At 24.6% G+C, this 27,575-nt stretch overlaps 1 protein-coding gene across 19 annotated transcripts in view; it reads right to left on the minus strand.

Moving 5' to 3' along the window:
* The window catches only part of LOC122502778 (bromodomain adjacent to zinc finger domain protein 2B-like), a 212,760-nt gene that overhangs the window by 11,104 nt on the left and 174,081 nt on the right, over positions 1 to 27,575 (minus strand). For 4 of the 19 annotated variants that reach the window (XM_043612983.1, XM_043612986.1, XM_043612987.1 and 1 more), the window contains 15 exons: positions 27,074 to 27,388; positions 26,701 to 26,975; positions 24,865 to 24,946; positions 23,905 to 23,964; positions 22,779 to 23,183; positions 15,923 to 15,988; positions 14,025 to 14,069; positions 12,766 to 12,819; positions 10,345 to 10,663; positions 8,530 to 9,103; positions 7,929 to 8,148; positions 7,059 to 7,806; positions 4,438 to 4,698; positions 3,682 to 4,186; positions 379 to 724 (listed from right to left, as the gene is read on the minus strand). In XM_043612983.1, the coding sequence (XP_043468918.1) occupies positions 379 to 724; positions 3,682 to 4,186; positions 4,438 to 4,698; positions 7,059 to 7,806; positions 7,929 to 8,148; positions 8,530 to 9,103; positions 10,345 to 10,663; positions 12,766 to 12,819; positions 14,025 to 14,069; positions 15,923 to 15,988; positions 22,779 to 23,183; positions 23,905 to 23,964; positions 24,865 to 24,946; positions 26,701 to 26,975; positions 27,074 to 27,388 (4,275 nt within the window). The remainder of the gene's footprint in view (positions 1 to 378; positions 725 to 3,681; positions 4,187 to 4,437; positions 4,699 to 7,058; positions 7,807 to 7,928; positions 8,149 to 8,529; positions 9,104 to 10,344; positions 10,664 to 12,765; positions 12,820 to 14,024; positions 14,070 to 15,922; positions 15,989 to 22,778; positions 23,184 to 23,904; positions 23,965 to 24,864; positions 24,947 to 26,700; positions 26,976 to 27,073; positions 27,389 to 27,575) is intronic. The other 15 variants (XM_043612992.1, XM_043612990.1, XM_043612985.1 and 12 more) reach the window with 14 other exon arrangements.

Consider the following 27,575-nt stretch of genomic DNA (forward strand, 5'->3'; position numbering starts at 1 on the left):
AAAAAACTTTTCAAAGAAAAGAAGAAACGAAGTAGTAAAAAGTATAAAAGAAAAGAAGTAAAATAAATAAACAAATACTAAAAACAGAAAATGAACTAAATTATGGACAATAAACAAATTTAAATAAAATAAGGAAAGAAAAAATAGAAAGAAAGAAGAAAAGAGAAAAAAATACCTAATTGAAAGATAATTCAAAAATAAGAGACGAATTTGAAAATAATTAGCGAGTGCTCACACTATCGAAAGCAGTGAACACGAGAGGAATTTTTTTTTTTTTTGGTAACAGATATAATAATTTCTTTAGGTGAAAAATAGGTGGAAGATTAAGGGGGTTAGAAGGGGGAGAGTCCGGTTAGTACTATTAGCCGGGATACCCACAGAGGCCTGAGTAGTAGTCAATAGCTGTTTGTACTGAGTGGTAGCTTTGAGTGAGACGGAGCGATTTCGTTGTTTCGAGCTGACTGGTTTTCTAGCTGGTTTTTGACTCACAGCCTTCATGATGCTTTTGTCCCAGGCGATGCTCGCTTCCAGCATGTAGAGTGCCATTGCCAATTGAGCCGAGGTGTGGGCGCGTGCCGTTGCTTCACGCCAATTGTTTAAACCCCTCGGTGTTGTTTCCTCATGTGGCGGTGGCGGTGGTGTCTGATCCGATGAATGTGAATTCGCCGCCGCAGCTGCAGCCGCTTGCTCCGCCTTGAGTGCCGCCAAATTCGGATCTCCAGTGCTAATAATTCGTCAAAATTATTTTAATTTCCTTCTTTCTTTTTTTTTAATAATTTCATTTTATTACATTTCTTTTGAAATATCATATTTTTTGAAGAATTCTATTATATTTTTCAAAAAACAATAAATTAAATATATTAATTTCCGTAATCGAAAATATGCTGGTATTTTTTCATGATTTAAAATTTATAATAATTTCCGTAATCGAAAATATGCAGGTATTTTTTCATGATTCATAATAAAATATTATTAGAGATTAGAAAATTTCTAAACAATTATGACTAACAAATAAAAAATATACCCATTTTGTTTGTTATAGCTTTTTTCTATAACAAATTTCGATTGAATGATCTAAATTATTACGCAAATTATTCTCCTTTTTATTTACAAAAAATAGTAGAAAATTGTTAATTGTTAAAAAATTTTTATTAAGAAGAAGGAAATTCCAAATTCAAACCTTTTAAAATTCAATAACTTATAAAAATAGTTTTTCTTATAAAACATGAAGAGTCTTCGACTCGGAGCAATCAATTTCTTCATGTTTTATAATAATTAAAAAGGATCGAGTGTTAAAATAATTATTTTACAGTCGAACCTGGATAAGAGAGAACTGGATAAGCGAGAAACCTCTATAAGCGAGAGTTATTTGCTGGTCCCGTGACTTAGACTTCTGTAGTTAAGAAACTGGATAAGCGAGAAACCTCTATAAGCGAGAGAAAATTGCCGGTCCCTTGAACTCTCGCTTATTCAGGTTCGACTGTATATTATAAGAATATTGTTACTGTAACTTCTACAAAATTATTTTCATATTCTATTATTATATAAAAATTAAACTAAAATTCATTTTTAAATCAATTTTTTTTTAGAAAATTCTATGAGAATTCAATTATTTAAATACAAAAGTAAATTATTTATTGAATAATTAAATGTTTCTTATAATTTAATTCTGTTCAAAAATAAAAAAGAATTCACAGGAATTCAATTATTTACAAAATTTTTATAAATTTCGTCGCAGAGATTCAATTATTATTTTCAAAAATGAAAAAAAAATTCTCGTTAAAATTTAAATTATTTTTATAGATAATAAAATATTCTTCTCCGAAATTTAATTATTTACAAATTTTTTATAAACTTCTTCCCAATAATTCAATTATTTTTATAAACAATAAAATTCTCTTTAGGAATTAAATTATTTTGATAAATAACAATCCTTATCGCAGAATTTAATTTGTTTTCAATATAATTTTAATTGAATTCCTTCGAAAATGCAATTATTTTAAAAAAATTTTATTAAAATTCGTCGATTTTATTTAATTATTTAAAAATTTGTTGATTCTTTATGAGCGTTTAATTTTAAAAAACATTTAATTATAAGAATTATAATTCTCATTGAACTCTCTAATAAAAATTGATTCAAAAATTAATTTCAGTTAAAATTTTAGATAATAATTGAATATTGAAAGGATTATAACGTGAATTTTTAGAAATAAATGAATTCTGAAAAGAAATTAAAATCTTTTATACATTTAACTAACAATTTTGTAGAATTAATTTTTTTAAAAAAGTTTTCGTTTAAAATTTAACTCTTATAAAGAATTTTATTAACAAATGTTTAAAAATAATTCAATTCTTTTGATGAATTTTAATAAAATTTTTTAAAATATGTTACATTTTTCCAGAAATTTGATTAAAATTGTATTAAAAATAATTAAAATCCTGCAATGAGTTTTATTATTTTTGAAAATAATTGAATTATATTGAGAAGAAACTTATAAAAAATTTGTAAATACAGTCGAACCTGAATAAGCGAGAGTTCAAGGGACCGGCAATTTTCTCTCGCTTATAGAGGTTTCTCGCTTATCCAGTTTCTTAACTACAGAAGTCTAAGTCACGGGACCAGCAAATAACTCTCGCTTATAGAGGTTTCTCGCTTATCCAGTTCTCTCTTATCCAGGTTCGACTGTATTTGAATTCTTGTGAAATTTTTATTATTTATGAAAAGAATTAAATGTTTGCGTACAATTTTATTAAAATTTATTTGAAGTACTTGAATTCTTTTGGGTAATTTTATTAAAATAGTAGATATTGAAAATCATTGAAATGAGAAAAAATTTTTATTAAAATTTTTGAAAATAATTGAATTTTGAGGAAGAATTTTTTTATTTATAAAGATAGTAATTGGGATTTTGTCGAGATTTTTTTGTAAATTTTGAACATAATTGAATTTTGTGACAAGAATTTTATTACTTTTGAAAATAATTGGATTTCTGCAATCATTTGTAACTTCTTCAAAATTCAAGTTTTTTGTAGTATTTTTTAACTAAAATTCTTCTATAAATCTATTATTTTTAATAATTAATTAAATATTTATTGACAAATTTAACTAATTTTAGATTTCAAATTATTAAAATTTTTCAAAAATATAAGTTCTTTAAAATTGTTAATGTTTAAAACGTTTTAAATTTAAAATCATTCAAAATTGAAATTTAATAAAATTTCAAATTGAAACCGTTTGAAGTTCATTTATTTATGAAAGTTATAAACGCAACTTTTGTATTAGAATTCGTGGTAATTTTATAGTTTATGAGTTTTTTTCTTTAACAAAAAAGACACAAAAATTCAGAATTTTCTTATGAATTCTAAAAATTTAATTTTTTTTCAGAACTTTTAATAAAAATTCCTGATTTTTCCCTGAATTCCCTACGTCAGAATACATGATTATTATAATTATAATAATATTAAAACTATATTCCAATTCATATACATATAATTTTTATAAAAGAAAATTTGAATTAAAAATTTGTACGTTCTATTATTTTTAAAATTGCTAATGTTATTTAAAAAATTGAGCGAGAAGTCAGCCGCGCGCGAATTGTTGCTAGTTTTCATTAAATTTCAAAAAGAAGGTTTGGGCTTCAAAATTTAGTAGTTACAGTTGCAAATAAATAGCAAACTCACCAAATTCCCAAAGGTGGTTTCAAGTATCGTCGTTCGATCGCCGCTTCGAGGGAGAGTAACCTTTGTCGCGCTTGTTCAACGGCGCTGACTTGCTCCATTTCATGAAGTTTCTCAAGTTCCTCGGCCTCCTCTGTGCCGGCCCTTGGTGGCAGTTTCCATCCCTTGACTTGCATACTTGCATTCGCAACTTTATCCTCGAGAGCTTCGACTTGTTCAAGTAGTTGAGCGTCTACCCGTAGAGCCACTTGTTCACACCAATCCTCAGGATTTTCAGGTTTTGGAATCGGTAAATCTTCATCGTCACCATCACCGTCACCACTCATATCAGTCGCTGTCATATTTCCCGGATCGACATTTATTTTCCCCGTCACTGCCAGGAATGATTCCATAGTCGCCCAAGTTGTGCGCTTCAATTCCTTCTCTCTTACACCCCGCGAATGTAAATGCTCCAGCAATTCTTGAAAAGTGTCCACGTCCGTTATTCTGAACCAACCGTATCGCAAATCTAGGGAAATACAATTATTTATTTTTTCTTTTCGATGAAATTGTACATTAAATGAAAATTTCGTACATTTCTAATTTATTTTAATATTTTAATTAATTCTAATCAAAGTACTTCTAATTTGAATAATTTTCCTATTTATATTTTGAACTTGTTTTTTAATTCTTTTTCAATTCTTTTTTTAATTCTTTTTTAATTATTTTTGAAATATCTTTGAATTATCTTAGAATTATTAAGTTTTTAATTTTATTTACCGCTTGGCACTGGTTTTGCTTCCCCGGGAGGCGGTAAGCCATGGACTTTCAGGTACTCCAGTTGTGTTGCTTCATCCTGTGTCAAAACAAGAGGCGCTGGACTGTCACATCTGTCGTAATTTGGACTAGCGGGCGGTGGGAAAACTGGTATTCTCAGCTCCGTAGGTTCGACAATTCCGAAAATCTGCTTGGTACTTGGTCCGGAAATGTCGCAAGTCTCACGCGGAAGTATCGAAAACCAATTTGGTTCATTAGATCCACCTATTTTATAAAAAAACAAAATTAATTTCTCTTCTTCTATTTGTATTAATTTAATTTTGGTCCATAAACTCGACGTCAATTATCTTTGAGAATTTTCAAATTCATTTGATTACAATTCAATTTTACGAAACTTCCATTATTCGGAAGTTCTTCAATTAAAAATATATATTAATAGAAAATAAAAACTTCAAATAATATAAAAAAAATCATATTAAATTCAAAAAAATTAAATTCAAAAAAAATTAATTCTACAGAATTTTCATAGTTAAAAGTATGAAAAATTCAAATTTTCAAGGATTTTAATTGGAAACCTTTTCAGAATTTATTTATCTAATTATTTCTAAAAATTCATGTTATAATCCTTTTAATATTCAATTATTATCGAAAATTTTAATTGAAATTAATTTTTAAATCAATTTTTATTACGAAGTTCAACGAGAATTATAATTATTAAAATTGAATGTTTCTTAAAATTAAATTCTTATAAACAATTTCATCAACAAATTTTTAAGTAATTGAATTTCGGAGAAGAATAGTTTATTATTTATAAAGATAATTTTAAAAAAATTTTGAACATAATTAAATTTTTATGAAGCAATTTATAAAAATTTTGTAAATAATTGAATTCTTGGGAATTTTTTTCATTTTTGAACAGAATTGAATTTCTGCGAAGAATTTATTACTTTTTAAAATAATTAAATTTCTGAGAAAGAATTTATAAAAATTTTGCAAATAATTGAATTCTTGTGAAATTTTTATTATTTACGAAAATATTTAAATGTTTGTGTAGAATATTTCTTAAAATTGAATTCACAAAAAGAATTCTATCAACATATGTTTAAATAATATGTTTAAATAATTCTATAAATAATAAATATATATTTAAAAAATTTAAGTAATTTCAAAAGAATTTGACTTTATCGTTGACGCTAATTTCAGAGACCTTTTAATTCTAAAAATTAATTTAATTTTAATAAAACAAAGGAGATTAGGGTAACTGCACCAATTGCCGAGGGTGCTCCAATTGTCGAGGATAATAATTTTCTTTTTTAGATAAATAGTATAATATATAATATTTAAGAACAAAAAAAATTTCTAAATAATCTTTGTATTTTCAACTGTATATTTATATATACAAATTTCGTAGCGATTCTACTAAAATAATTATTTAATTAATATTATAATTCACTGCTGTGAAATTTACACGAATCTCCGTTTTCTTAATACTTCAGGTTGATTGGAACAGATTTTTAGAAATGCAAATTAAACGTATTTATAATGACTTTTTGTGTACAAAATTATTATTATAATTTTGTACAAGAACCAAATTAATTTTGTATGCATGTTTTTTTGTTAAAAAAAATATTTAATATTTTTTAAAAGCAAATCATCGGTATTTGGTTCCTTTTTTTTTGACAGTTCCATTTTTCGAGGTAATGACTCGAAAATTGGTGTAGTCACTTTTTTCGCTGATGTACCATTTATCGATGGTTAAGTGTTTATTTACTAAACGTCAAACATAAATACCAAAAATTTATAGGTACAGAGAAAAAGAAAAAAAAATGCTCCAAAAATTTACAACCAACAGAAAATAATCAACCAAAAAAAACAAGGAAGACGGAAAAAAAATTAATAAAAAAATGCATTATTTAAAACTAAAAAATTTTGTACTATAGTTTAATTATAATTAACCATTATATTTACAGTTCGTAATAAAAGTTTATTTTATTCGTTTACAAATTTAATGTGACTTAAATTAATTTATTTTTTCAATTAATGTCTGATTAACAAAATTGATTAAATTTAATTAACTTATTTATAAAAGTTTAAAAAACAGTTAAATAATTTTCTGTCCTGTATCATCTACTATAAAAATGTTTTATATCGATATTATAAATTATTTAATTATAGTTAAATAAATATATTTGTTTTCTGGTAATGTTCTATAATATTTTTATCGAAAAAATAAATATCTACTCGATTTTCTAATATCTGTACAGGTTAATTGTTAGGTTATATTGGGTTATATGTTTAAAAATGTCATACCCTCGACAATTGGAACAGACCCTCGAGAAATTAGCACAAGACCATCGACAAATGGTGCTTTTGCTCGATTGACTTTTAAATATATTTTTTGCTTAACAATTTAGTTTATATTAAAAAAATAAAAATGAATATTAAACATTATTAGATCCTTCGTCCAAATATACAAAAATCAAATTTTAAAGTGCATTTACTTCCGAGAAAAAAAATGTCAAAGTCACATGTTGCCTAAAACCCTCGACAATTGGTACAGTTACCCTATATCTCCAAAATAAAATAGAATATTAAAATAAATGTAAACAAAAAATAAAACTTACCCGAAATAAATGTTCCGTTGACATCTTTACCATTATGCAAATTATTGACATGATTAAATTTATCACCATTAGGAATAGCCTCAACAATTTTGTCCTCCATCATTTTAACAATTGGTTTCGGTGATATGGCGTCGTTCTTTTCCTTTTTCACATCCTCCTCCTTGACATCGACATCCATTTTGATTTCAGTTTCCTCCTTAATTTCCTCGGACGTAACATTTGTTTTTGCGTCCGTCATACTAGTATCAACGTCACTCTTCGAATCGTCTAAACTGTGTTTTGAATTCTCAGCATTGCAATTAATTTTCTCCTCCTTTTTACAATTGACATCATCAATATCAAACTTGGTTTTCTCATCGAGCGGCTTTAAATTCTCCTCTTTATGCACATTCACTGCACGCTCTTCCTTCACTTCATTTGGCGCTTCATTCTCACGATTCTCTGTTCCCGTTTTCACTTCCTCTTGTTTGACTTCGGTTTTCTCCTCAATTGGCATATTCTTATACTTCTCATCGAGTTCCGCTTGAAGATCGAGAATCTCCGGTTCTGCACTCTCCATTGCCTCAACAAATATTCCACCAGCGCACGGTAGTTCCCAATATCTTCTCCAATATCGATCTTGTCCAAAAACATGTGCTCTCAATTGTTTTGACGAACCGTTCAATTTTTGCAATTGCTCCTCCGATTGTTTTAGAAGTTTATCGAGTTTCTTGCCAAGTTCCTCGCCTGATAAGTTCTTGTCCTCCTCCTATAGTTGAGAAATAATAAATTTGAAAAATTAAAAATGTGAGAAAATGGGAAAAATAAAAATCGTAAATATTTGAAGAGAGAGAAAAAATTCTATTTTGATTAAAGAATTTTGAAATTTACCTCTTCGGGTTGAGTTCCTTCACTCTCGTTTTCGGACATGTCTTCAACTTCATCCTCGTGATGTATTTCTTCAGGAGTTGATGTTGTCTCAACTGCGGACGATGTTGTGTTTCCTTCCTCGTCCATCTCCTTCTTTTCGATAGTTATTGTGTCACCAGTCTTATTGACAATAACGCCCACCGCCTCCATTCTCACTTTTCGACTGTGTAATTGTCTCAATCTGAAAAGAAATCATTAATCTATATTAATAATCGTATTCCGATAATTTGTTCGCAGTTTGAAGTTAGTTGTTGTTTACTTTTTTGTTTCCTAAATTTTTAAATAATTTTTCTTTTTAGATGTTTTCAATTTTAAAATTAATGTACTGAAAATTATTGAATTGCTCTAAAGAATTTTATTATTCATGAGAATAATGAAATTCTTGCGACGAATTTTATTAACATTTTTGAATAATAATAAACAAAAATATTTAATATTATGTACTTAATAAGTGAATTTTTTTTATTTTGAATCTGTATTTATTCAAAAATTATAATAAATAATAATAATATAAATAAAATAAAATTAAAAGAATGTAAAAAAATAAATGAAGGAAACTCACTTCCTAATTTTCGTGTCAAGCACAAATCGTTCCTTTTTCAATTGCGCTACAGTTTCCAAACTCCCTTCAATTTGTTTGATCACAGCCTTATTTTGTAGCAATTCATTGCAAAGGAAAGCGAGCATTTGCGCTTTATGTGTTGAATTTAAGGCGAGGAATGGCTTATCGCGTAATCGTTCGGACATTTTCCACGTCTCATTATTATGCAGATGCTCATAGAATTGAGCATTTTTTCCCGAACAAGTGAAAGCATAATCAGCACCATTTTGATGATGATCGGCGAATTTCTTGTCTCTCTCGCGCTCAAGGCAAACGCCAGTTAAAGCCTTCACTTCACCGGTTGCATTTGCATAGAGATAAATCCTCAGTACTTCACTAATATTCGCGTGGGTAATGTCCGCCTGACGAAGACTCTGCCCTAAACCTGTCGTATGTCTGGCCGGTTGCGGTATTCCTGGATCTTCAATTGCGCAAACTAATAAATGAGTCATCACAGATAACATTTCCTCCTCGGCCTCCTCGTCATTCAAAAGAGCCATTTGCAAACTTTTCAAACTTGGCAGCGAGTCCATGTCTGAAAATTTAAATTTATTTTTTAAACAAAAATCCAAATTGTTTATTACTTTTGGGTCTAAAACAGGGTTGCCACAAAAATATCATTTTTTTCTACAGAATTGTTAATTAAAAGTATTAAAAATTCAAATTTCTAAAGACTTTAATTAGAAATCCTTTCAAAATTCAATTATTTTTGAAAAAATTCAAGTATTTGTAACTTCTCCAAAATTCAATTATTTTTTTGAATTTTTAACTAAAATTCTTCTCTAAATCAACTATCTTCAACAATTAAATAATTAATAATTAAATATATATAAATTAAAAAACTTAAGTAATTTCAAAACAAGTGGAATTCAAATTTTTAAAAAATTAGATCTTCAGAATTGTTAATTAAAAGTATTAAAAATTCAGATTTCCAAAGATTTCAATCAGAAACCCTTTCAAAATTCAACTATTTCTAAAAATTGCAAGTATTTGTAACTTCTTTAAAATTAAAATTTTTTTTTTTTCACTAAAACTCTTCTCTAAATCATTTTGGCAAGAATGTACGTAATTTAAATTTTCGTATATAATTGAATTTCGGAAAAGAATATTTTATTATTTATAAAGATAATTGAAATTTTAACAAGGATTTTTTGTAATTTTTGAACATAATTGAATTTCTGCGAAGAAATTTATAAAAATTTTGTAAATAATTGAATTCCTGGAAAATTTTTATTATTTATGAAAATAATTAAATGTTATTAAATAATTAAATATTTAAATATAGAATTTTATCAAAATTCTGTTTAAATAATTGAATTCTTCTGGAAAATTTTATTGAAATAGTAGATATTAAAAATCATTGAATTAAGGAAAATTTTTGAAAATAAGTGAAATTTTACCAAGAATTTTATTTAAAATTTTTGAAGTAATTGAATTTCGGAGAAGAATTTTATTATTTTTAATGTACCTAATTGTATTTCTGCAATTTTTTCTAACTTCTACAAAATTCAATTAATTAAATATTACAAAATTGAACTAGCTTCCGAAAAATTTTAATTATTAAAATTTTTCAAAAATCTAAGTTCTTTCAAATTTCTAATTAAATTCATTCAAAATTGAAAAAAATAGTTTTCAGTGCTTTTAATGAAAATCCCTGACTTTTCTCTAAATTACCTGACTTATGGCAACCCCTGTAAAAATTATAATAATTTATTCTCTATTGAAAAAATAAAAAAGCAGGTAATAAAATTAATTGCAAATAAAAATTCAACTTACCAAAGCCCAAGGTTTCTCCGAAGTTGTGCAAAAATTCAAATACCATGACAATATCGGCGAAAGCTTTTCCTGATAGTTTTAGACCCGGAACACGTTTTACATCCGGCAGGTCTCTATGATCAGTGAGTTCCATATCTTCGATAGGTTTTCTGATTTGCTCGACCAATTCTATTTCCATTTTTCTTTGCTCTGCTCGTTTTTCCTTTGTCGCTATTCTTTCTGCTCTTGCCTCGAGACGTTTCTTCTCACGTTCCTCTAATTTTCTTCGACTCTCCAGAGCTCGCACCAAAGTCATGTGTTGTCTTCGTCTCTCTTTCTCCTGATATACATAAAAATAATCATTAATTTTCCTTTTTTATACTTTCATTCAAAATTTTCCTCTAAAAAGAAAATATTTTATTAAAATAAAACTAAAATTCGTATAAAATTTAGAAATAAAGAAAATTTTGGAAAATCCTACTTCAAGTAAAAAGAATTTGAATATAATAAAGTTTTCTCTTTGATTAATTTTTCATTCAAGATGAAAATTTTAGTGTTAGTGACAAAGAAAAATTTACATTTAACGTTAAAGTTTGTAAATAACTTTTTTTTGGAATTAATACAGAACTGGTTGAAAACTGTATGAAAATTGTATAAAAGTCTATAGAAAACTGGAAAAAATTTACAATCATCACTCTGAGAAATTTAAACACTCGGAATAGAAAATTCATTTAAAACAGAGAATTTCACAAAAAATTTTACTGCATTCAGTTAAAAAAAGTTCACTCCATAATATGACACACATTATTTAATTCAAAGAATTATTTTTCATATATAAAAATAAATAAAATACTATTTTTTTAAAAGAATAAAAATTTATTTCTTTATTTTCTCAAAAATTTGTAAATCCTTAACAGTTTAAAAATGAACAGCATTAAAAAAAATGTCAAAATAAAAAAAGAAGTGTCTTAAATAAAAAATAAAATTCAGTTTTGTAAAATGAAACAAAACCTGAAAAATAAAAAAATCAAATATTTAGAGAAATAATTGCTGTGAAGGTTTTTTGAATTTGAGAAAAAAGATGAACTAGGACATAAAAGCGCCAAATTATAATTAAAAAAAAAGAGAATTAGCGAAAAAGAAACATCAAGCAACAAATAGTATACAAGAAGAAAGTACAGTGAACGATGCATTTCGCGAGACAATTGTATGATGAATGTGCAAAAGATTAATTTAATTATTAACTATATTTTAGAAGCATCGATGATTTTAATGAATTGATTGCAATTTGCGGTGGAATTTTTTTTTATTTTCATTATAAACAAACAGAAATTGTCCAGGAATTCCCAAGTTGTTAGTCGGGGGCAAAATTTTTCTTTCTTTCAACTTAGCTTCTTTAAATCTCGCTATTTTTTTTGAATTTCGTTTTTTGAATTTCAATTTCGAATTTCATTTTTTGAATTTCAATTTTGAATTACTTTTTTTGTATTTCAATTTCGAATTTCAATTTTCATTTTATTGAAAAATTAAATTATCATTACTTTCCTAAAGTTTTGAACGTTCAAATTAACGTAATTTTTTTTCTGATTAAATATTTTTGAAAATTACTACAATAAAATGAAAAATATAATTTCGAATTTCATTTTTTAATTAAATTTCCATTTTATCGAAAATTTGAATATTATTAACGTAACTTTTTCCTGATTAAATATTTTTAAAAATTACTACAATAAAATGAAAAGTATAATTTCGAATTTCACTTTTTAATTTCATTTTCATTTTTATACAAAAATTAAATTATTTTCCTAAAATGAACGTATTTTTCTGATTAAATTTTTTCCAAAATTATTATACAAAAAAAGAAAAATAATTAAAACTCAACATTTATTTATAGTTTGGAATTGATTTTTTTAACGTAAAAAATAATTTTTGTACAAGAAAATATAAACTAAAAGAAGTGAAAAAAATCGTCGTTATTCGAAAGTTCGAGACTTTAGGAAAAAAATTAGTTCTACAATTTTACAATCTTCATTAAAAATTTATTTTAATACATAAAGTAGACAATATTGTTGATTGATTTTCATTTATCGAGAAACTTTAAGTGAATTATAAAAATAATGAATATTTATTATTAAAAAAAAACAGAATATTAATTAAAAACCGAATATTAATTATTAAAACAAAAATCGAATATTAATTTGTTTGAGAATTTATTTTTTTTGCAAATTATATAAAAGTGAGATTAAAGTAACTAAAAACTGAAGAAAAGAAGCTGTAAAAATTTGTTATCAGTGCAATCTGTGAAGCCTTAGGGATGCAATTGGAGAAATTGATGGATAGATTTCAGCATGATTTTGAAATTTAGGGATTGGATAAAATAATTTGTTAGTGTTTTTTTCATTTTTTTTTTTGGATTATGCTTAGGTTAGGTATGAGACATACCAGCTCGACGGTGTAGAGCATCTCGCGCTGCTTGGTGAGCTCCTGCATGTAAATCTGCGGCACAAAACACATCCAATCCACCAGTGCTCAAACCACCGCTACACTCAAGTAATAATCTCTTTCTCCCTAAGTCTCTTTTTTTGCCTTTTATCATCTTTTTATTTTTAATCATTTTTTTATTTCCTGTCATTCAATTTTTTCTTTCTAATTAACACCTTTTTCAATTTTTCCAAATTTTTTTCTATTTTCTATTTTTTACTTTTTACAATTATTTACAAATTTCTTTCTAAATTATACACCAAAATTTCTTTTTCTCAAGGAATTTCCTTTTTTCAAAATATCTTTTTCCTGTGTAGTAAAAATATTTCATACTTTTTGTTTAGTAATTTAGAAAAAAAATTAAAATAACTTTTTTCTGTTTTGAAAATATTTTTCTTATCGAAAAAATTCAATTCACGTTTTTTGAGAAAAAAAAAGAAATAATGAAGACGGAGAGAGAGAAACTAATCGTTATGTGAAAAAAAATGGAAATACAGATAAAAAAAGTTTCGAAAAGACAAATTTTTATTTTTTAGACAAAATAGGTCAAGAAAAGAAAAATTCCCCCATACAAGAGAAACAGAAATTAAAAAATTTTCCCCAAAAAGAAATCTTTTAGAGAAATGTAATAAAGAAATTAAATTTTTCTTGACTCGAGGAAAAAGAAATTCTAGAAAAGTTCCATTTTATTTATCAAAAAATTGAAAGAGACTATTGAGTACTTGAAAATGAAATTGCATTTTTTGTTTTCGACTTATCAGAAAAATTCTCTAGAAACAATTTCTGATAAATCCGTGATTGATTGATATGAAAATAATGTTTTGATGAGAAAAATAAACGTGAATGAATAAAGATGATATTGAAAAAAAAAGATAAAAAAAAAATTCAGTAGAGCGCTAAATCTACAACACAGTGTACACTCTACTATTATATTAAATATACCAAAAGTCCAGAAACTCATGATAAACGATAGATATTTGCAATATTGAGAAAAAAAAATTAAAAACGTAACTACTTGATTAAACACAGGAAACATAAAACTACAACAATTTGGTGATGTATATAACAAAAGCAGAAGAAAAATTTGTAGACATGTAGACTAAAATCTACAACACACTTGAGACTATAATATATATTCAATAAAGAAAAAAAGACAAAAAAAAAAAAAGAAAAAAAATAGTAATAATTATTTAACTTCTATTATTTATCAAGAGATTCACCTGTTCCTTCAGCATTAGAGCTTGTTGCCTCTTAAGTTCGCGCTCCTGCGAAAACAGGAAACAAAATGACCACCGTAAATGAATGACATATGAAAATTAAAATTTGTTAATTGATTATAAGAATTATCAAAAATTGTTAGAAAAAGCCAAAAATTTATGAAATGAAAATTAACTTAACCGTGCTCAAAAGCTTTTAATTAACCACATTAATATGCAAAATGCTTTAGTGTATTATGGAATATGCATGATATGTTTTAGAGAAACAAATTTGTTTTTTAGTCGACAATGAATGCTTTTTATGAGGAAATAATTTTTTTAAAGTTGACAATAATTTGTTGTTTGTCAAAAAAATATTTTTTGTTTAATAAACAATATTCAATATTAAACAATATTTTTTTTGTTTACTAAATAATATTTTTTGCTTATCCAACAATACTTTTCGTTTATAAAACAATACTTTTGTTTCATAAAACAATTTTTCAACATTAAACTCTATTTTTGTTTAATAAACAATTATTTATATATTTTATATTATACAATACTTTTTGTTTATCAAACAGTTTATTTTGTTTATTAAAAATTATTTTATAAGCATTTTTAACAACAAAGAACGATATTTTTTGTTTAATAAACAAAATATTTTTTATTATACATTTTTTGTTTAATAAACAACAGTTTTTGTTTATTAAACAGTATTTTTTGTTTATCAGACAATTTTTCTTGTTTAATAAACAAAAAAATTGTTATCATAGATTTTTTGTTCATTAAACAATTTCTTGTATACAGTAAAAAATACTTTTTGTTAATTAAACAACATTTATTGCTTATCAAGCAATAAATATTATTAATTTTTTTGGTTTATTAAACAATATTTCTCCTTAACAAATAATATTTTTTGTTCTTTAAACAATTTTTGTATATTAAACAATATTTTTTATTCATTAAATAATTTTTGTATACAAATCAATATTTTTTTATTATCAGACTATATTTTTTATTTAATAAACAAAATATTTTTTATCATTCATATTTTGTTTCTTAAACAATTTCTTGGTATAGTAAAAAATACTTTTTGTTAATTAAACAATATTTTTGATTAATATACAAAGGTTTTTATTTATTAAACAGAATTTTTTGTTTATAAGACAATTTTTTTTTTAATAAACAAAATAATTTTTATCATATATTTTTTGTTCATTAAACAATTTCTTGTATAAAAAATACTTTTTGTTAATTAAACAATATTTTTTGCTTAGGAAACAATATTTATTGTTTATTAAACCAAATTTCTGCTTAACAAATAATTTTTTTTGTTTATTAACCAATATTTTTCTTCATTAAACAATTTTTGTACACTGAACAATACTTTTTGTTTATTAAACAACATTTTTTTTTTTAAGAACAATATTTTCTGTTCAATAAACAAAATATTTTTTATCATTCGTTTTTTGTTCCTTAATCAATTTCTTGGTATAGTAAAAATACTTTTTGTTATTTAAACACAGATTTTTATTACTGAACAACAGTTTCTGTTTTTCAATCAATATTTTTTGTTTAATTAACAAAACTTTTGTTATTACACATTTGTTGCTTATTAAACAATTATTAAATACTGAACAATATTTTTTGTATATTAAACAATACTTTTTGTATATTAAACAATACTTTACGTTTATTAAACAATATTTTTTGTTTTAAAAAAATTATCTCGATTTCCATTGAAGCATTACTGCTTCAGAAAACTTTTTTCAAATTCTTTGTAAAAATTGTGAAATTTAGAGTACAATATTCTTTATTTCCTTCGACTCTTATCTTTTTCTCAATAAAAAAAATTGCTTTCTCAATTTTACCCTGCATATTTCATTATTTACTAAGAAGAACATTAAATCTTATTTTACCTGTTGCTTCCGCTGTTGCTCCTCCATTCGTACCCTCTCGACCTCTTCCTGCCGCTTTTTCCGGGCCTGCGTACATGCCACACACACGTCACTCACATTCATAATTTTTTTTTCTATATATATTATATATCTTAATTGAATATTTAATTACTAAATAAAATTTATGTTTTTTAAACATTTATTAAACAATGTTATTGAGACCAGCAAATTAAAAATAGAAATGAAAAAAATCAAATTTACTGCAAGATTTAAATTTTCCCAAAAAAGAAAAAAACCCAGTTTTTGTATTTTGGACTTTTTGAAAAAATTCAACTGTTTACAATTTCGAATTAAAAGGAATTTTTAGTTCCTTTTTTTAAACTTTACATTTTTTGTAATTTTACTTTATTATTTTAATTTTTACTGTTTTAATTTTCATTGCTTAAATTTTTATTATATTAATTTTCATTGCCTAAATTTCCAATGTTTTAAATTTTATTGCTTAAATTTTTGTTGTTTTAATTTTTATTGTTTCAGTTTTAATATTTTTCAAATTTATTGCTTCAATTTTTGTTTTAATTTCAATTTTTATTAATTTAATTTTTATTGCTTTAATTTTTATTATTGCAGTTTTGATTATTTCAATTTCTATTGTTTCAATTTTCACTGCTTTACTTTTTATTCTTTCAATTTTTATTATTTCAATTTTCATTGCTTTAATTTTTATTGTTATAATTTTTATTACTTCAATTTTTACTATTTTTTAATTTTTATTGTTTTAACAACTTCTTCTTGAATTTGTTTTTCTTAACTTGCTGCTCTCATTTGTTTAAATTGTGCGTAAAATAATTTTTGAAAATTTGAAAATCTAATTGCAAATTATTATTCATTCATGTATCGTGTCAGTGGAAAGTAGAAAAATTTTTAGTGCTCTACTTGATATGTCGCAAATGTCTCGAGAATTTTTTTCCGTGGGAATATTATGTAATCTCCCATACATAAATATTACTTATTTTTATGTAATTAATGTAAAAAAAACATGCCTACTTTGTAAATAAACTACTTTTGTAAAAGAATTTTATTAATTTTTTTACTCTACTTGGTTTTTTAAAATACCTACAAAACAAATTTTTTAGGCGCGATTTTAAAAATAAAATATCGTTCAGAGAGAAAATCTTTCATATGAAATAAATTTTTAGATCGAAATTAAAATTAAAAATTATTTAATTACAAATTAGAATTATTTTAATTACAAAATTAAATTTACTTTAATTACAAATTAAAAGTATTTTAATTACAAAATTCAATTTATTTTAATAACACAATTGAAATTACTCTAATAAAAAAATTTAATTTATTTTAAATACTTTTAGAAAAATTATTTTTCAATAAAATAATCGAATTTGATTTTCTCTCTAAAGAATTAAAACTAAAGAGGCGCAAAATAAGCGCAAAATAATAATAAAATGACATAAAATACAAAAGTTTCATTAAAATTTTTTCAAATTATATTCTTCACTAATTTTTTTGTAATAATTATTAAATAAAATATTTAAATAAAACTAAATGAAACTGAGAACTAATTGAATATATTAAACTCTTTCTTTTTATTATAAATCCCATTTGAATATTTATCTTTATACTGTGGAATTAAGAAAATTATTAAATTTCAATCTCACGTGAAAAATGAAATTTTTCAAAATTCAGCTGACAATTTCAAAATTTACAAAATATTAAAAATTTGTTTCAATATTAAAAACATTTAAAAATATTTAAAAATATTTTAAAATATTACAAATATTAAAAATACGAAAAATATTAAGAATATTAAAAATACGAAAAATATTAGGAATATTAAAAATACAAAAAATATTAAGAATTTTTAAAATACTGAGAATATTCAAAAATATCAAATATTTAAAATATTAAAAAATTTATCGAAAAAATTTAATCTACCGTTTTTCCAATGAAAATAATGAAAACTGTAATTTTTCATTTCTGATAAAAACAATCGCCATACAATAATTTTAATTGAAACTAATTTTCGAGCGAGTAATAATAAAAGAAAGAAATCATGCAAAAAAATTTTTATTTTTATTTCATCTATCGAATTATTGTCGAATCAAGCATAGAAAATGATGAAAGATGAAAATCGAAATGAATAAATTTAAAAAAGAGCAAAGATATATTATCAAAAATATAGAAGATCGAATAAATTTTTTTTAACAAGAAAATTCTTAATGAGAAAGAAAATGAAGAAACTATTTAATTTTTTCTCTTTAAATATTAAGAAAAAATGTCAGACAAAAAATTTGTAGAAATTGAAACTACGAAAAATTGTTTCACATTTAACCAACACCGAGAACAAAAACGAATAAATATAGAATTAGAAATTTGAAAAGAGATGAAGAAAAAATGAAGAAAGTAAAAAAATTCGAAATCGAAGCTATAAAAAAACATGCAAAAAAGGGGGCCAAGCAATTATGAATTATTATACCTATTAAAAATATGCATAATTGTCGCTTAAGCTTATAAACATATTGAGAAAAATATGTAAGAAACGATATAATATGTGGAAAAAAAATTAATGAGAGGAATATACAACGAAAATGTGTTGTACATTCAATTGAAAAAAAAGTTTAATATATACGATATTAAAAAAATGTTTAATTTAATTCTAAATATTTGTCCGAAAAACGTCCATTAAAAATGGGAAAGAAATTATTTTCAATTTTTAATTTTTTTTTATAGAAGTATGCAGTAAACGTTGCATGCCTGCGATTAGCTAGCTGTTATAATATAGTGACAGGAGAAGCTGACAGAATAGTTTTTTTATTTTTCCTTTTTTGCCAGAATAATTTCGCACCTACTTGAGATAGAATTTTTTTTTATCGAGTCTTCCTAAATAATTTCAAAGCTCGAGACACGCACTGCGTTTTCCATTTTTTTTAAAAAAGCACAACTCTCACCTTTAGGGAAGAACTACTTTTTTCATTCGAACAAATTTCTTTTCATTAAAGAAAACAAAAAAGCTCTTTCAAGTAAAAAAAAATTTTCACCAAAAAAAAAAGAAATTTTTTCATTAAAAAAACCAAACGAAATTTTTTGTCTTCAACAAATCAAAAGAAGGTTGTTTTTTATTATAAAACTAAAAAAGCTATTTTTCACTATAAAACCAAAAAAGCTTTTTTTCATTATAAAACCAAAAAACTTTTTTCATCATAAAATCAAAAACAGCTTTTTTCATTATAACAAAATAAAAATACTTAATAAAATAAAAAAGACTGTATAATATATTTAACGAGAAAGATTCGCAAGTTTAAAAAAGAATTATTTTTCAAGCTTTCTAATCAGTATTTTGCCCCTTAAAAGCTGATACAAAAAAGATGGCTGCATACAGCAGATAAAAAAAGCACAAGAAAAATAAGGATAATTTTATTCCTTCGGAAATTCGCTTATAGCATTTACGGAGAAAAAATATTTTGTCTAGTACGAGAAAGTTAATTACAATTTTTGTATTCTTTTGAAGTTTCCGTATTACGAAAAAAATGGTAATTCTTTTAAACACAAAAAAAAAATATTTCACTTTTGGAGTATGATTCTTTGTTTTGTATAAATGAATATTGTACCTATATGTATTATTATGATTTTATAAATTAATTAGGCATTAATAATAATTTAATTAAAGAAAAAAAAAATTGAAAACTATATTAAATAGTTAAATAATGAAATTAATTGGTAATAATTGATAAGCAAATAGTAAACACTGTTAATAATAATTGTAAAATATTTAAACAACTCATTTTGAGATATGAAACTGAAATATGAAATCTAGAAACTAAAAAAAATGATCTCTAAGTCATAACACTAATTTTAAAAATAAATAAAATTAAAAATTGATTGAAATTAATTGAAATTAAAGAACATTAAAAAAATTGTCTACTTTTTAAAAGCAGAAATAAAATCTAAAGAATTATATTCCCTTTTTTATGATGTATACGATTTTTCTTTTAAATAGGTATCAAATGAATGAAATATTTTTTTATTAAAAATATTTTTATAAATTACTGATTGCAATAAAAAAGAAAAAATAAATTAATTTCATTCATTTGAACGTTCAGAACTTTTACTAATTAATAAATTTATTGAGTAAATAAACAATTACTTATTTACATTAAATAGTAATAATAATAATATTAATAATAATAAAATAATAAATAAATAATAATAAGATTATATAAGTAAATAATTATTTATTTATATTTATTTATTTTTATTTGTTTATTCAAATGAAGACAATAGTCAGAAGACCAATTACCAAATACATTAAATAAATATTTATTCATTTATATTTTATATTGAAAAAAGAAAGAAAAAAATTTTCCTTTTCTTGAAAATACAAAAATTTAAAAAAGCCAATTGTTAAATAATTAATTAAAAGAAAAATTTTTGTTTCCATCATAAAAAAAGAAAATTTTAAAAAAATTTAAAGCAATTTGGTAACTAGAAAATTAAATCTATTGTCATTAAAAAATGGAATAATTTTCAACTAGGTACACTGAAAAGAAAAATTTGATTTAAATAATCATTTAAGTTTTCGTACTCAATTTATTATTATTATGCAAATTACAAAATTTTTTTCTTCAAATGTCAACTTCAGTGTTTGAATAGTTTCAAATTCAAAACGTCAAAAATTCACTTATTAAGTTATTAATTATTATTGTCTTTATTATTTACAAAAGTTCACATAAAATTTATCCCAAGAATTTAATTAATTTCATAAATAATAAAATTCTTGAAAACATCTCAATTATTTTTATAAATAGTAAAATTTTTCGCAAGAATGAAATTATTTTTCGAACTAAAAAAAATTTTCTTATAGGAATTCAATTACTGTCAATAGAATTTGAAAATAATTGAATTCTTGCAAAGAATTTTAACAAAAAATTTGAAAATAATTGAATTCTTTAGAAAAATGTTATTATTTATGAAAATAATTGAATTCTCACGAAGAATATTATTAAAATTTTTGAAATTCTTAAATACATTCTTTTAAAATTTTTTTTTTTTAAATAATGGAGTTTTTTTAATAACTTTAATTAAAAATTTTGAAAGTAATTGGATTTTATGAAAAATTTCTTTCAAGTTCTTAAAAAAATTGTGTTTTTTAATAATTGAAATTAAACATCTGAGTGTTGAATTTTATTAAAATTTTTAGAAAATAATTGAATTCTTCTCAGAATCGTATTCGATACAATTTTTTAAAATAATTTAATGCATTCAAAGAATTTTATAAAAATATTTAAAATAATTTAATTCTTTTGAAGAATAGGTAAGTATAAGGATTTTGACAATAATTAAATTCTTTTTAAAAATTTCTTTAACTTTTCTAATATAATAGATTTTGTTAATAATTGTAATTAATAATGTTAATATTAAATTTTATTAAAATTATTGCAAATTTTGAAGGTAATTGAATTAAACAAAGAAGTTTTTTCAACTTTTCAAAATAATCGTGTCTGTTCATAATTATAATTTAAAATTCGATTATTGAATTTAAAACAATTGAATTCCTGAGAAGAATTTTATTATTTATAAAAAGAGTTTAGGTTTTTCGAAAAATTTTACTATGTATAAAAATAAGTTAATAGATTCGAAAAATTTATTAAAATTGTAGAAAATAATTAAATTCATTTGCAAAGTGTTATTAAAAATTTTTTAAATTAATTGAATCCTTTCGTGAAATTTTATTAAAATTGTATCGAAAATAATTGAATTCTTTAAAAAAATGTTACTATTTTAAAAAATAATTGAATTTTTCCAAAGAATGTTATTATTTATGAAAATAATTGAATTCTTGCAATGAATTTTATTAAAATTTTTGAAATTAATAGACAATAATATTCACTTAATAAGTGAATTTTTTAAATTTTGATTGAATCTGGAATTATTTCAAAGTTGAAGTTTATGTTTGTCAATAAAATATTTTGTAATTTACATAATAATAAATAGAACATCATATTTCGCCCGTAACATTAGTAGTTATTTATAATAATTATTACAATTACATAATTTTTATAAATCATAATTAAATAATAATATCATAATAAATTAATTAATTTAATAATAATATTAATAATTTAATAATAATTAAATCATAATTATTAATTAATTAATTATAATATTACTATTATTATAATTATTACAGTTATTGAAATAATAATTTCAATAATTGAAATATTGAATAACAGACCAGTAAAGAATTATTTAAATCAGGTAATTTTCTTTTTCGTTTTTTGCCAGTGTATAAAAAAAAGTGATTTATCTAAAGAAAAAAAAACCGAACTAAAAAAAAAGTTTTGAGATAAATACCATGTCTGTATACGTGCTTGTCTGTGCGAAAGCTTTCTAAACCATGCAGCATTCGAAGGTATTCAGAGTGTTTTCTCTTTTTTTTTTTTTGAAAAAAAGAACCCTCCCGCAAAATCCGATAAACGGTAAAAAGTAGAAGGGGAAAAAAAAGAAGAAAAAATTCGTCTCTCGCAGAAAAAAAAACAACGCCCGCCTGATTTGGCCAGTGTGTATATATTATTATAAAGTGTGTCCATAAGCAAATATACTTTTCTAATGAAGAAGCCGGAGGAGGATTACCAAGGAGCTTTTTGGATAACGATGAAGTGACTCCTCATGTCTCAATGACCGGATTATGAGAGACACAAAGAGAGAGAGAGAGAGATAGAGAGAAGGGGTTTTTTTCTAAATGAAATGGATAAGGTTTTGAAACTAATAAATAAATAAAAAAAATGAAGGAAATTTGGGGGGGGGGGGTTTACACCCCTAAAAACAAGTTTTCTTTTTTTCAGGGAGAGCTTCTTACCTCCTGCAGAAGTTCCTGATTTTGCGTTAGGGTGTGGATCTGGTGCATGTTGTCCAATTGTGATGAGGGTGATGTCGATGATGTCGTCACATTTGTGATGAGTGGCGTTGTCGTTGTCGATGCTGTTGACAGTGGCGTTAGCAATGATGTTGACAGCAATGGCGATGATCCAAGATTGACAATGCTTGCGCTGATTTTTTTGGCCGACTCGATGTCCATGTCCGACTGCATAACGTCACGATTCCTCCAGCTCTCGGCGATGCTCTCACGATTTTTCCATATTGTCGCCACGGTGCTGCTCGCCAATCCAAGTTCCCGGGCCACATCGCTCTTACTCTTTCCCCTCTCAATCTCTTGGATGATCTTCATTTTCTGTTTGATCGTGAACGCGAGCCGCTTTCGACCCTGCATTCGTGCCAAGCAGCCGCCAGGCGGCTACTGTCAGTCCACAGTGGGCTAATATTTTTTTCTTTGACTTTTCTTTTCTCTGCGTGGTGAGTGTCCGTGTGTGTGGGTGTGAGTGAGAGATAATGTGGATGGTTTTTCTTTTTTTTTTTTTTTAAATGGGTGAGTGATTGTTTTTCTTTTTTTGTGTAACCAAATGCAGGGCAAAAGTGAATTAAAAAACGGATGAAACGAGTGTGGATCAGTGAATTTTTGTGAATTCGTGAAAATTGTGAATAAAGAAGGATGGGTCAGTGGAGCGTGGCGAGTGAATGGATGATCGATCTCCCTGTCTTTTTTTTCTTTAGCTAGTGCATTAGATAATTTTTAGGAAAGCCATTTCCAATAGCTCATGGATGTCAGTTTTTTTTCAACTATATACACGACTACTCTACACCGAGCTCATCTCTTCCACGGAGGTTTTCCCATATTTTTATTCTTCTTCTCTCGAATTTAATAATTTCGAACTAATTTCTCTTTTTTTAATTTACCAAATTTAATTTATCTCAATGTTTGAAAATTTCGTCAACTTTATTCTACTCAAAAATGAATATTCAAAGGCTTTCTCAAGAATCAATTTCTACAAAATTGGAAAATTTCCCAAAAAAATATGTTTTAGAAATTCTTTTTGTTTTTACAGATGAAATTCCTCCGCGGAAGATACACTCCTATTTTTACTAACCCGAATCTGGCTGTTTTCCGCTTCCTCGTAGAAGAAGGCACAACTCGAATGATTTCTCCTCTGTTGATAAAGCATAAGAGAAATACAATCAATCAAAGGATCGGATCACAGCCAGGATGAAAGCAAAAAGAATATATCGGCACGAACTTTTTCACACTCGCGTGCACCTAAATTCTTCAGTTCGATTTCTTTTTTGAATATTTAGGATTTAGTATTTTTTTTTACTGTCTCCAAATGGACAAATAATATTTATATATATTTATACATATATATAAATTTGTGAAACAAATCGCAAATTTATTTTTCCATCTTATCATGTTTGCTCTATGAAAATATTTTCATTAAATAAATTCGAGAAAAAAAAGAAGAAGTAATGGAAGATTGAAAAATTCATTTAATTTTGCGCTGCTTTGATAAAATAGAAAACCAATTTGTGATTGGAACTCGGCTCGGTCGATTCGCCGAGTGATGAGTGAAAAAAAGCGATGCAAAATACGTTTCTGTCGGGTGATATGACGTTTTGAACGTAACTCAAACGAAACAATAAAAAAACGAAACAAAACAAAAATAAAAGGACATGCTGGGCTCTCCTGTCACTATTGCTAGCGATCTTTGGTTGGCGGATATGTTTTTTGGAATTTTTAGGTCTCAGGTACGGTTTTTTGGGTTTCAAAGGAAAACGAGTAAATGTAATATTTTTTTTTTTTTTTTTGAAAACTAAATAATATATGAAACTATCGATTTAAGGAGTGTATATATGTAAAAATATACATATATATAAATATATAAATGTAATATAAATATACGGCACACACAAAGAGCATGCGACACACACGTTAGGTGGACAAAATACAAAAAACGTAGGTATCCCAAGTAGAAAGAGAATAATAGATCTTTTTAACGAATGAAACAACAAGATGGAGACAAAATTAAAGGTACTCGTAAATGACGATGACTCACCTCTAAAAGCTGCTGATTCCTGATCTCACGCTCTCGTCTAACGGCTTCCTGGCGTTCATTCTTTTCTTGCTCCTTCAGTAACCTGCATATCGCAAAATTCAATTCAATCATTCTTTCTCTAAATTATTATTTATTTACTAAATTATTTTTATTTCCTACTCACTATTTTTATTTTCTATTTTTTACAATGAATTATTATAAAGAATATTTATATTATTATTACTTATCATTCAATTATTTATTTCCTATTCACCAAATTATTTTTTATTATCTACTCATTCAGGCCTCGGATCAATTTTTAAGGAGGAAAAAAAGCTCTAGTTGATTAAAAATTTTTTAAAAAGTCGAATCTCTAATTCAATTATTTTTTAAGAATTTTTCAAAAAGTTTTTCGAGAGAATTCAATTATTGAAATACATAAATTCAATTTTTTATAATAATTCTAACTGGCAACTCTTTACTTATTTATTAATTCTTAAAAATTGAATTTTTGTATTTAAATACATAATTGAATTCTCTTGAAAAACTTTTTGGAAAATTCTTAAAATAATTGTTTTCTCCAAAATTTAAAGAATTTAAAAAAAATCGATTTTTTAAGAAATTTTAACGTAATTATTTTTCGAAGATTTTTGAATTCTCGGAAATATTTAATTAAAAATATTGAAAATAATTGAATTTTAAAAAATTACAATACAAAAATTCCTGAAAATAGTTTTCGAAAAATATTTTTGAAAAAATATTTGACAGAGAATAGAATTTTTCATTATAAATAACTGAAAAGTTTCCAAATAATTGAAATTTTATACAAATTTTTGCCAATAATTGAATTCTTTGGAAAATATTTAAAAATATTCTAGTTTTTGAAGAATTTCAATTTATGAAAATGGAAGATTTTTCCAATAAAGCACATTTTTCTAAATATTAATTTCCTTTTTTTAAAATAATGGAATTTTCAAAAATTACTATATAAAAATCATTACAAGATACAATAATTGTTAAACAAATAAATTAGATCAGAAAAAAAATATTTTAACGTTATTTTTAGGAAATAATTAAATTTCTTAAAAGAATTTCTGTACAATTTTTTTTTTATTAATTTAACTAATTCAGTTTTTGAACAATTTTTATTAAAAATTATGAAAATAATTCTGTTCTCTAAAATTCTAACAATAAATCTAAAATATTAGTTTTTTAAAAAAATGTTAATTTCACTCTTTTTTTTAGACATTCGAGTTTTCAAAATTTGAAAATATTGAAAATATTGAAAATAGTCGAATTTCAAAAAATTATAATAAGAAGATTCTAAGAATTACTTTTTATGAAAAAATTTATTAATATAATTAAGGCTGTAAGAGATGTAAAACATTATTTGTAGCATCAAGAAATAAATTCTATTCTATTTATTAATATAATTTTTTTGCATTTAAATTTCATTTGTTGTTACATTAAAATTCTTGAGAATTAAATTGTTTTTAAAATTTGCATTGAAAATTCTCAAAAATTTTAATAAAATACTTTAAATACAATTAATTATTTTCAACGAAATTAAAAAAATTTTTAATTATTTAAAATCTTTTTAATTATATATTTTGAAAATTTTAAATATCTTTAGAAAAACATATTCAAATATAAATTTTGCAAATAAGTTCAAAAAATTGTACTTCCGGGGCATGGCCATTGAATTATTTTCTTTTTACAAAAAAACATTTTGTGAATGTTTCTTAGTAGTTATATTGTTGATAATATCGATCACTTGTAACATTTCCTTTTCGAAACGAATTATTTGAATTTAGAAACTTTATTCTAAAGAATACTTTAAAGAATAGTTTCTCCTACCTGGCTTGCTCCTTGTGACGTTGCGCTTCTTCTTTGGCGAGTTTTTTGGCATATGCCAATTTGTCCTTTTCGTATTGACTATTGACCCTACCGTCCCTGAAGCCGCCAGCGGCTTTTAATTCTTCTAGTCTTCTCGCAACTTCTTGAGAGCTGAGTCGCACGAATTCGGCCTCGGCCAAACCCATCGTCGGCTGAAGGAATTCACCAACAAGTGGCTTTGATGAAAACGAGAAATTCATCGGTGTCAATTCAACCGGACTTTGATGCTCGAGAAACTGAAATTTCAATTTAAGAAAATTTCAATTCAATAACTAAATTTATAAATTTTTCTACAAAAAGAGAAAATAAAATCTGAAATGTATAAATAATTTACCTTGAGAAGTTCAGGGCTACTCCTAAATGTTTTACCGCAAGGACTGTGATAAGAAACGTCGCCTTTGATGACTCCGGTTTTCCCAAGACCCTTGATGATCGTCTCTCTCTTCCATCCGCGCTCGAGAGGAATTTGAAGATCTTTCTCACTGTAATTAAGCTTCCTCTTTTTTGCGCTCGGTATGCCCTCAGGATTATCGTCATCAGTGTCCGTAATCGCGTCAGTATTACTTTCACTCTCACTGGTCACGTCCATATTACTTTCCTCGCCCGAGACTTCCAACAGTCTATTTTTCATCTTCTCCTGTAAAGATTTCTATATAGGGCGCAGGATTTTAATATCAAAATCATAAGTATAAACAAAATAATTAGAAAACTCCGGTTACCAAAGCAATAGAAACTTTTAACAAATGACAGTTGAAAAACAAAGTAATAACAATTGAAATACGAGAAATTTTAAATTGTTCCTGTTTCAAAACGTTCAAATAAACTTTTTTTTCATT

Source organism: Leptopilina heterotoma, unplaced genomic scaffold (assembly GCF_015476425.1).
Source record: "Leptopilina heterotoma isolate Lh14 unplaced genomic scaffold, ASM1547642v1 Lhet_237, whole genome shotgun sequence".
Taxonomy (NCBI): Eukaryota; Metazoa; Arthropoda; class Insecta; order Hymenoptera; family Figitidae; genus Leptopilina; species Leptopilina heterotoma.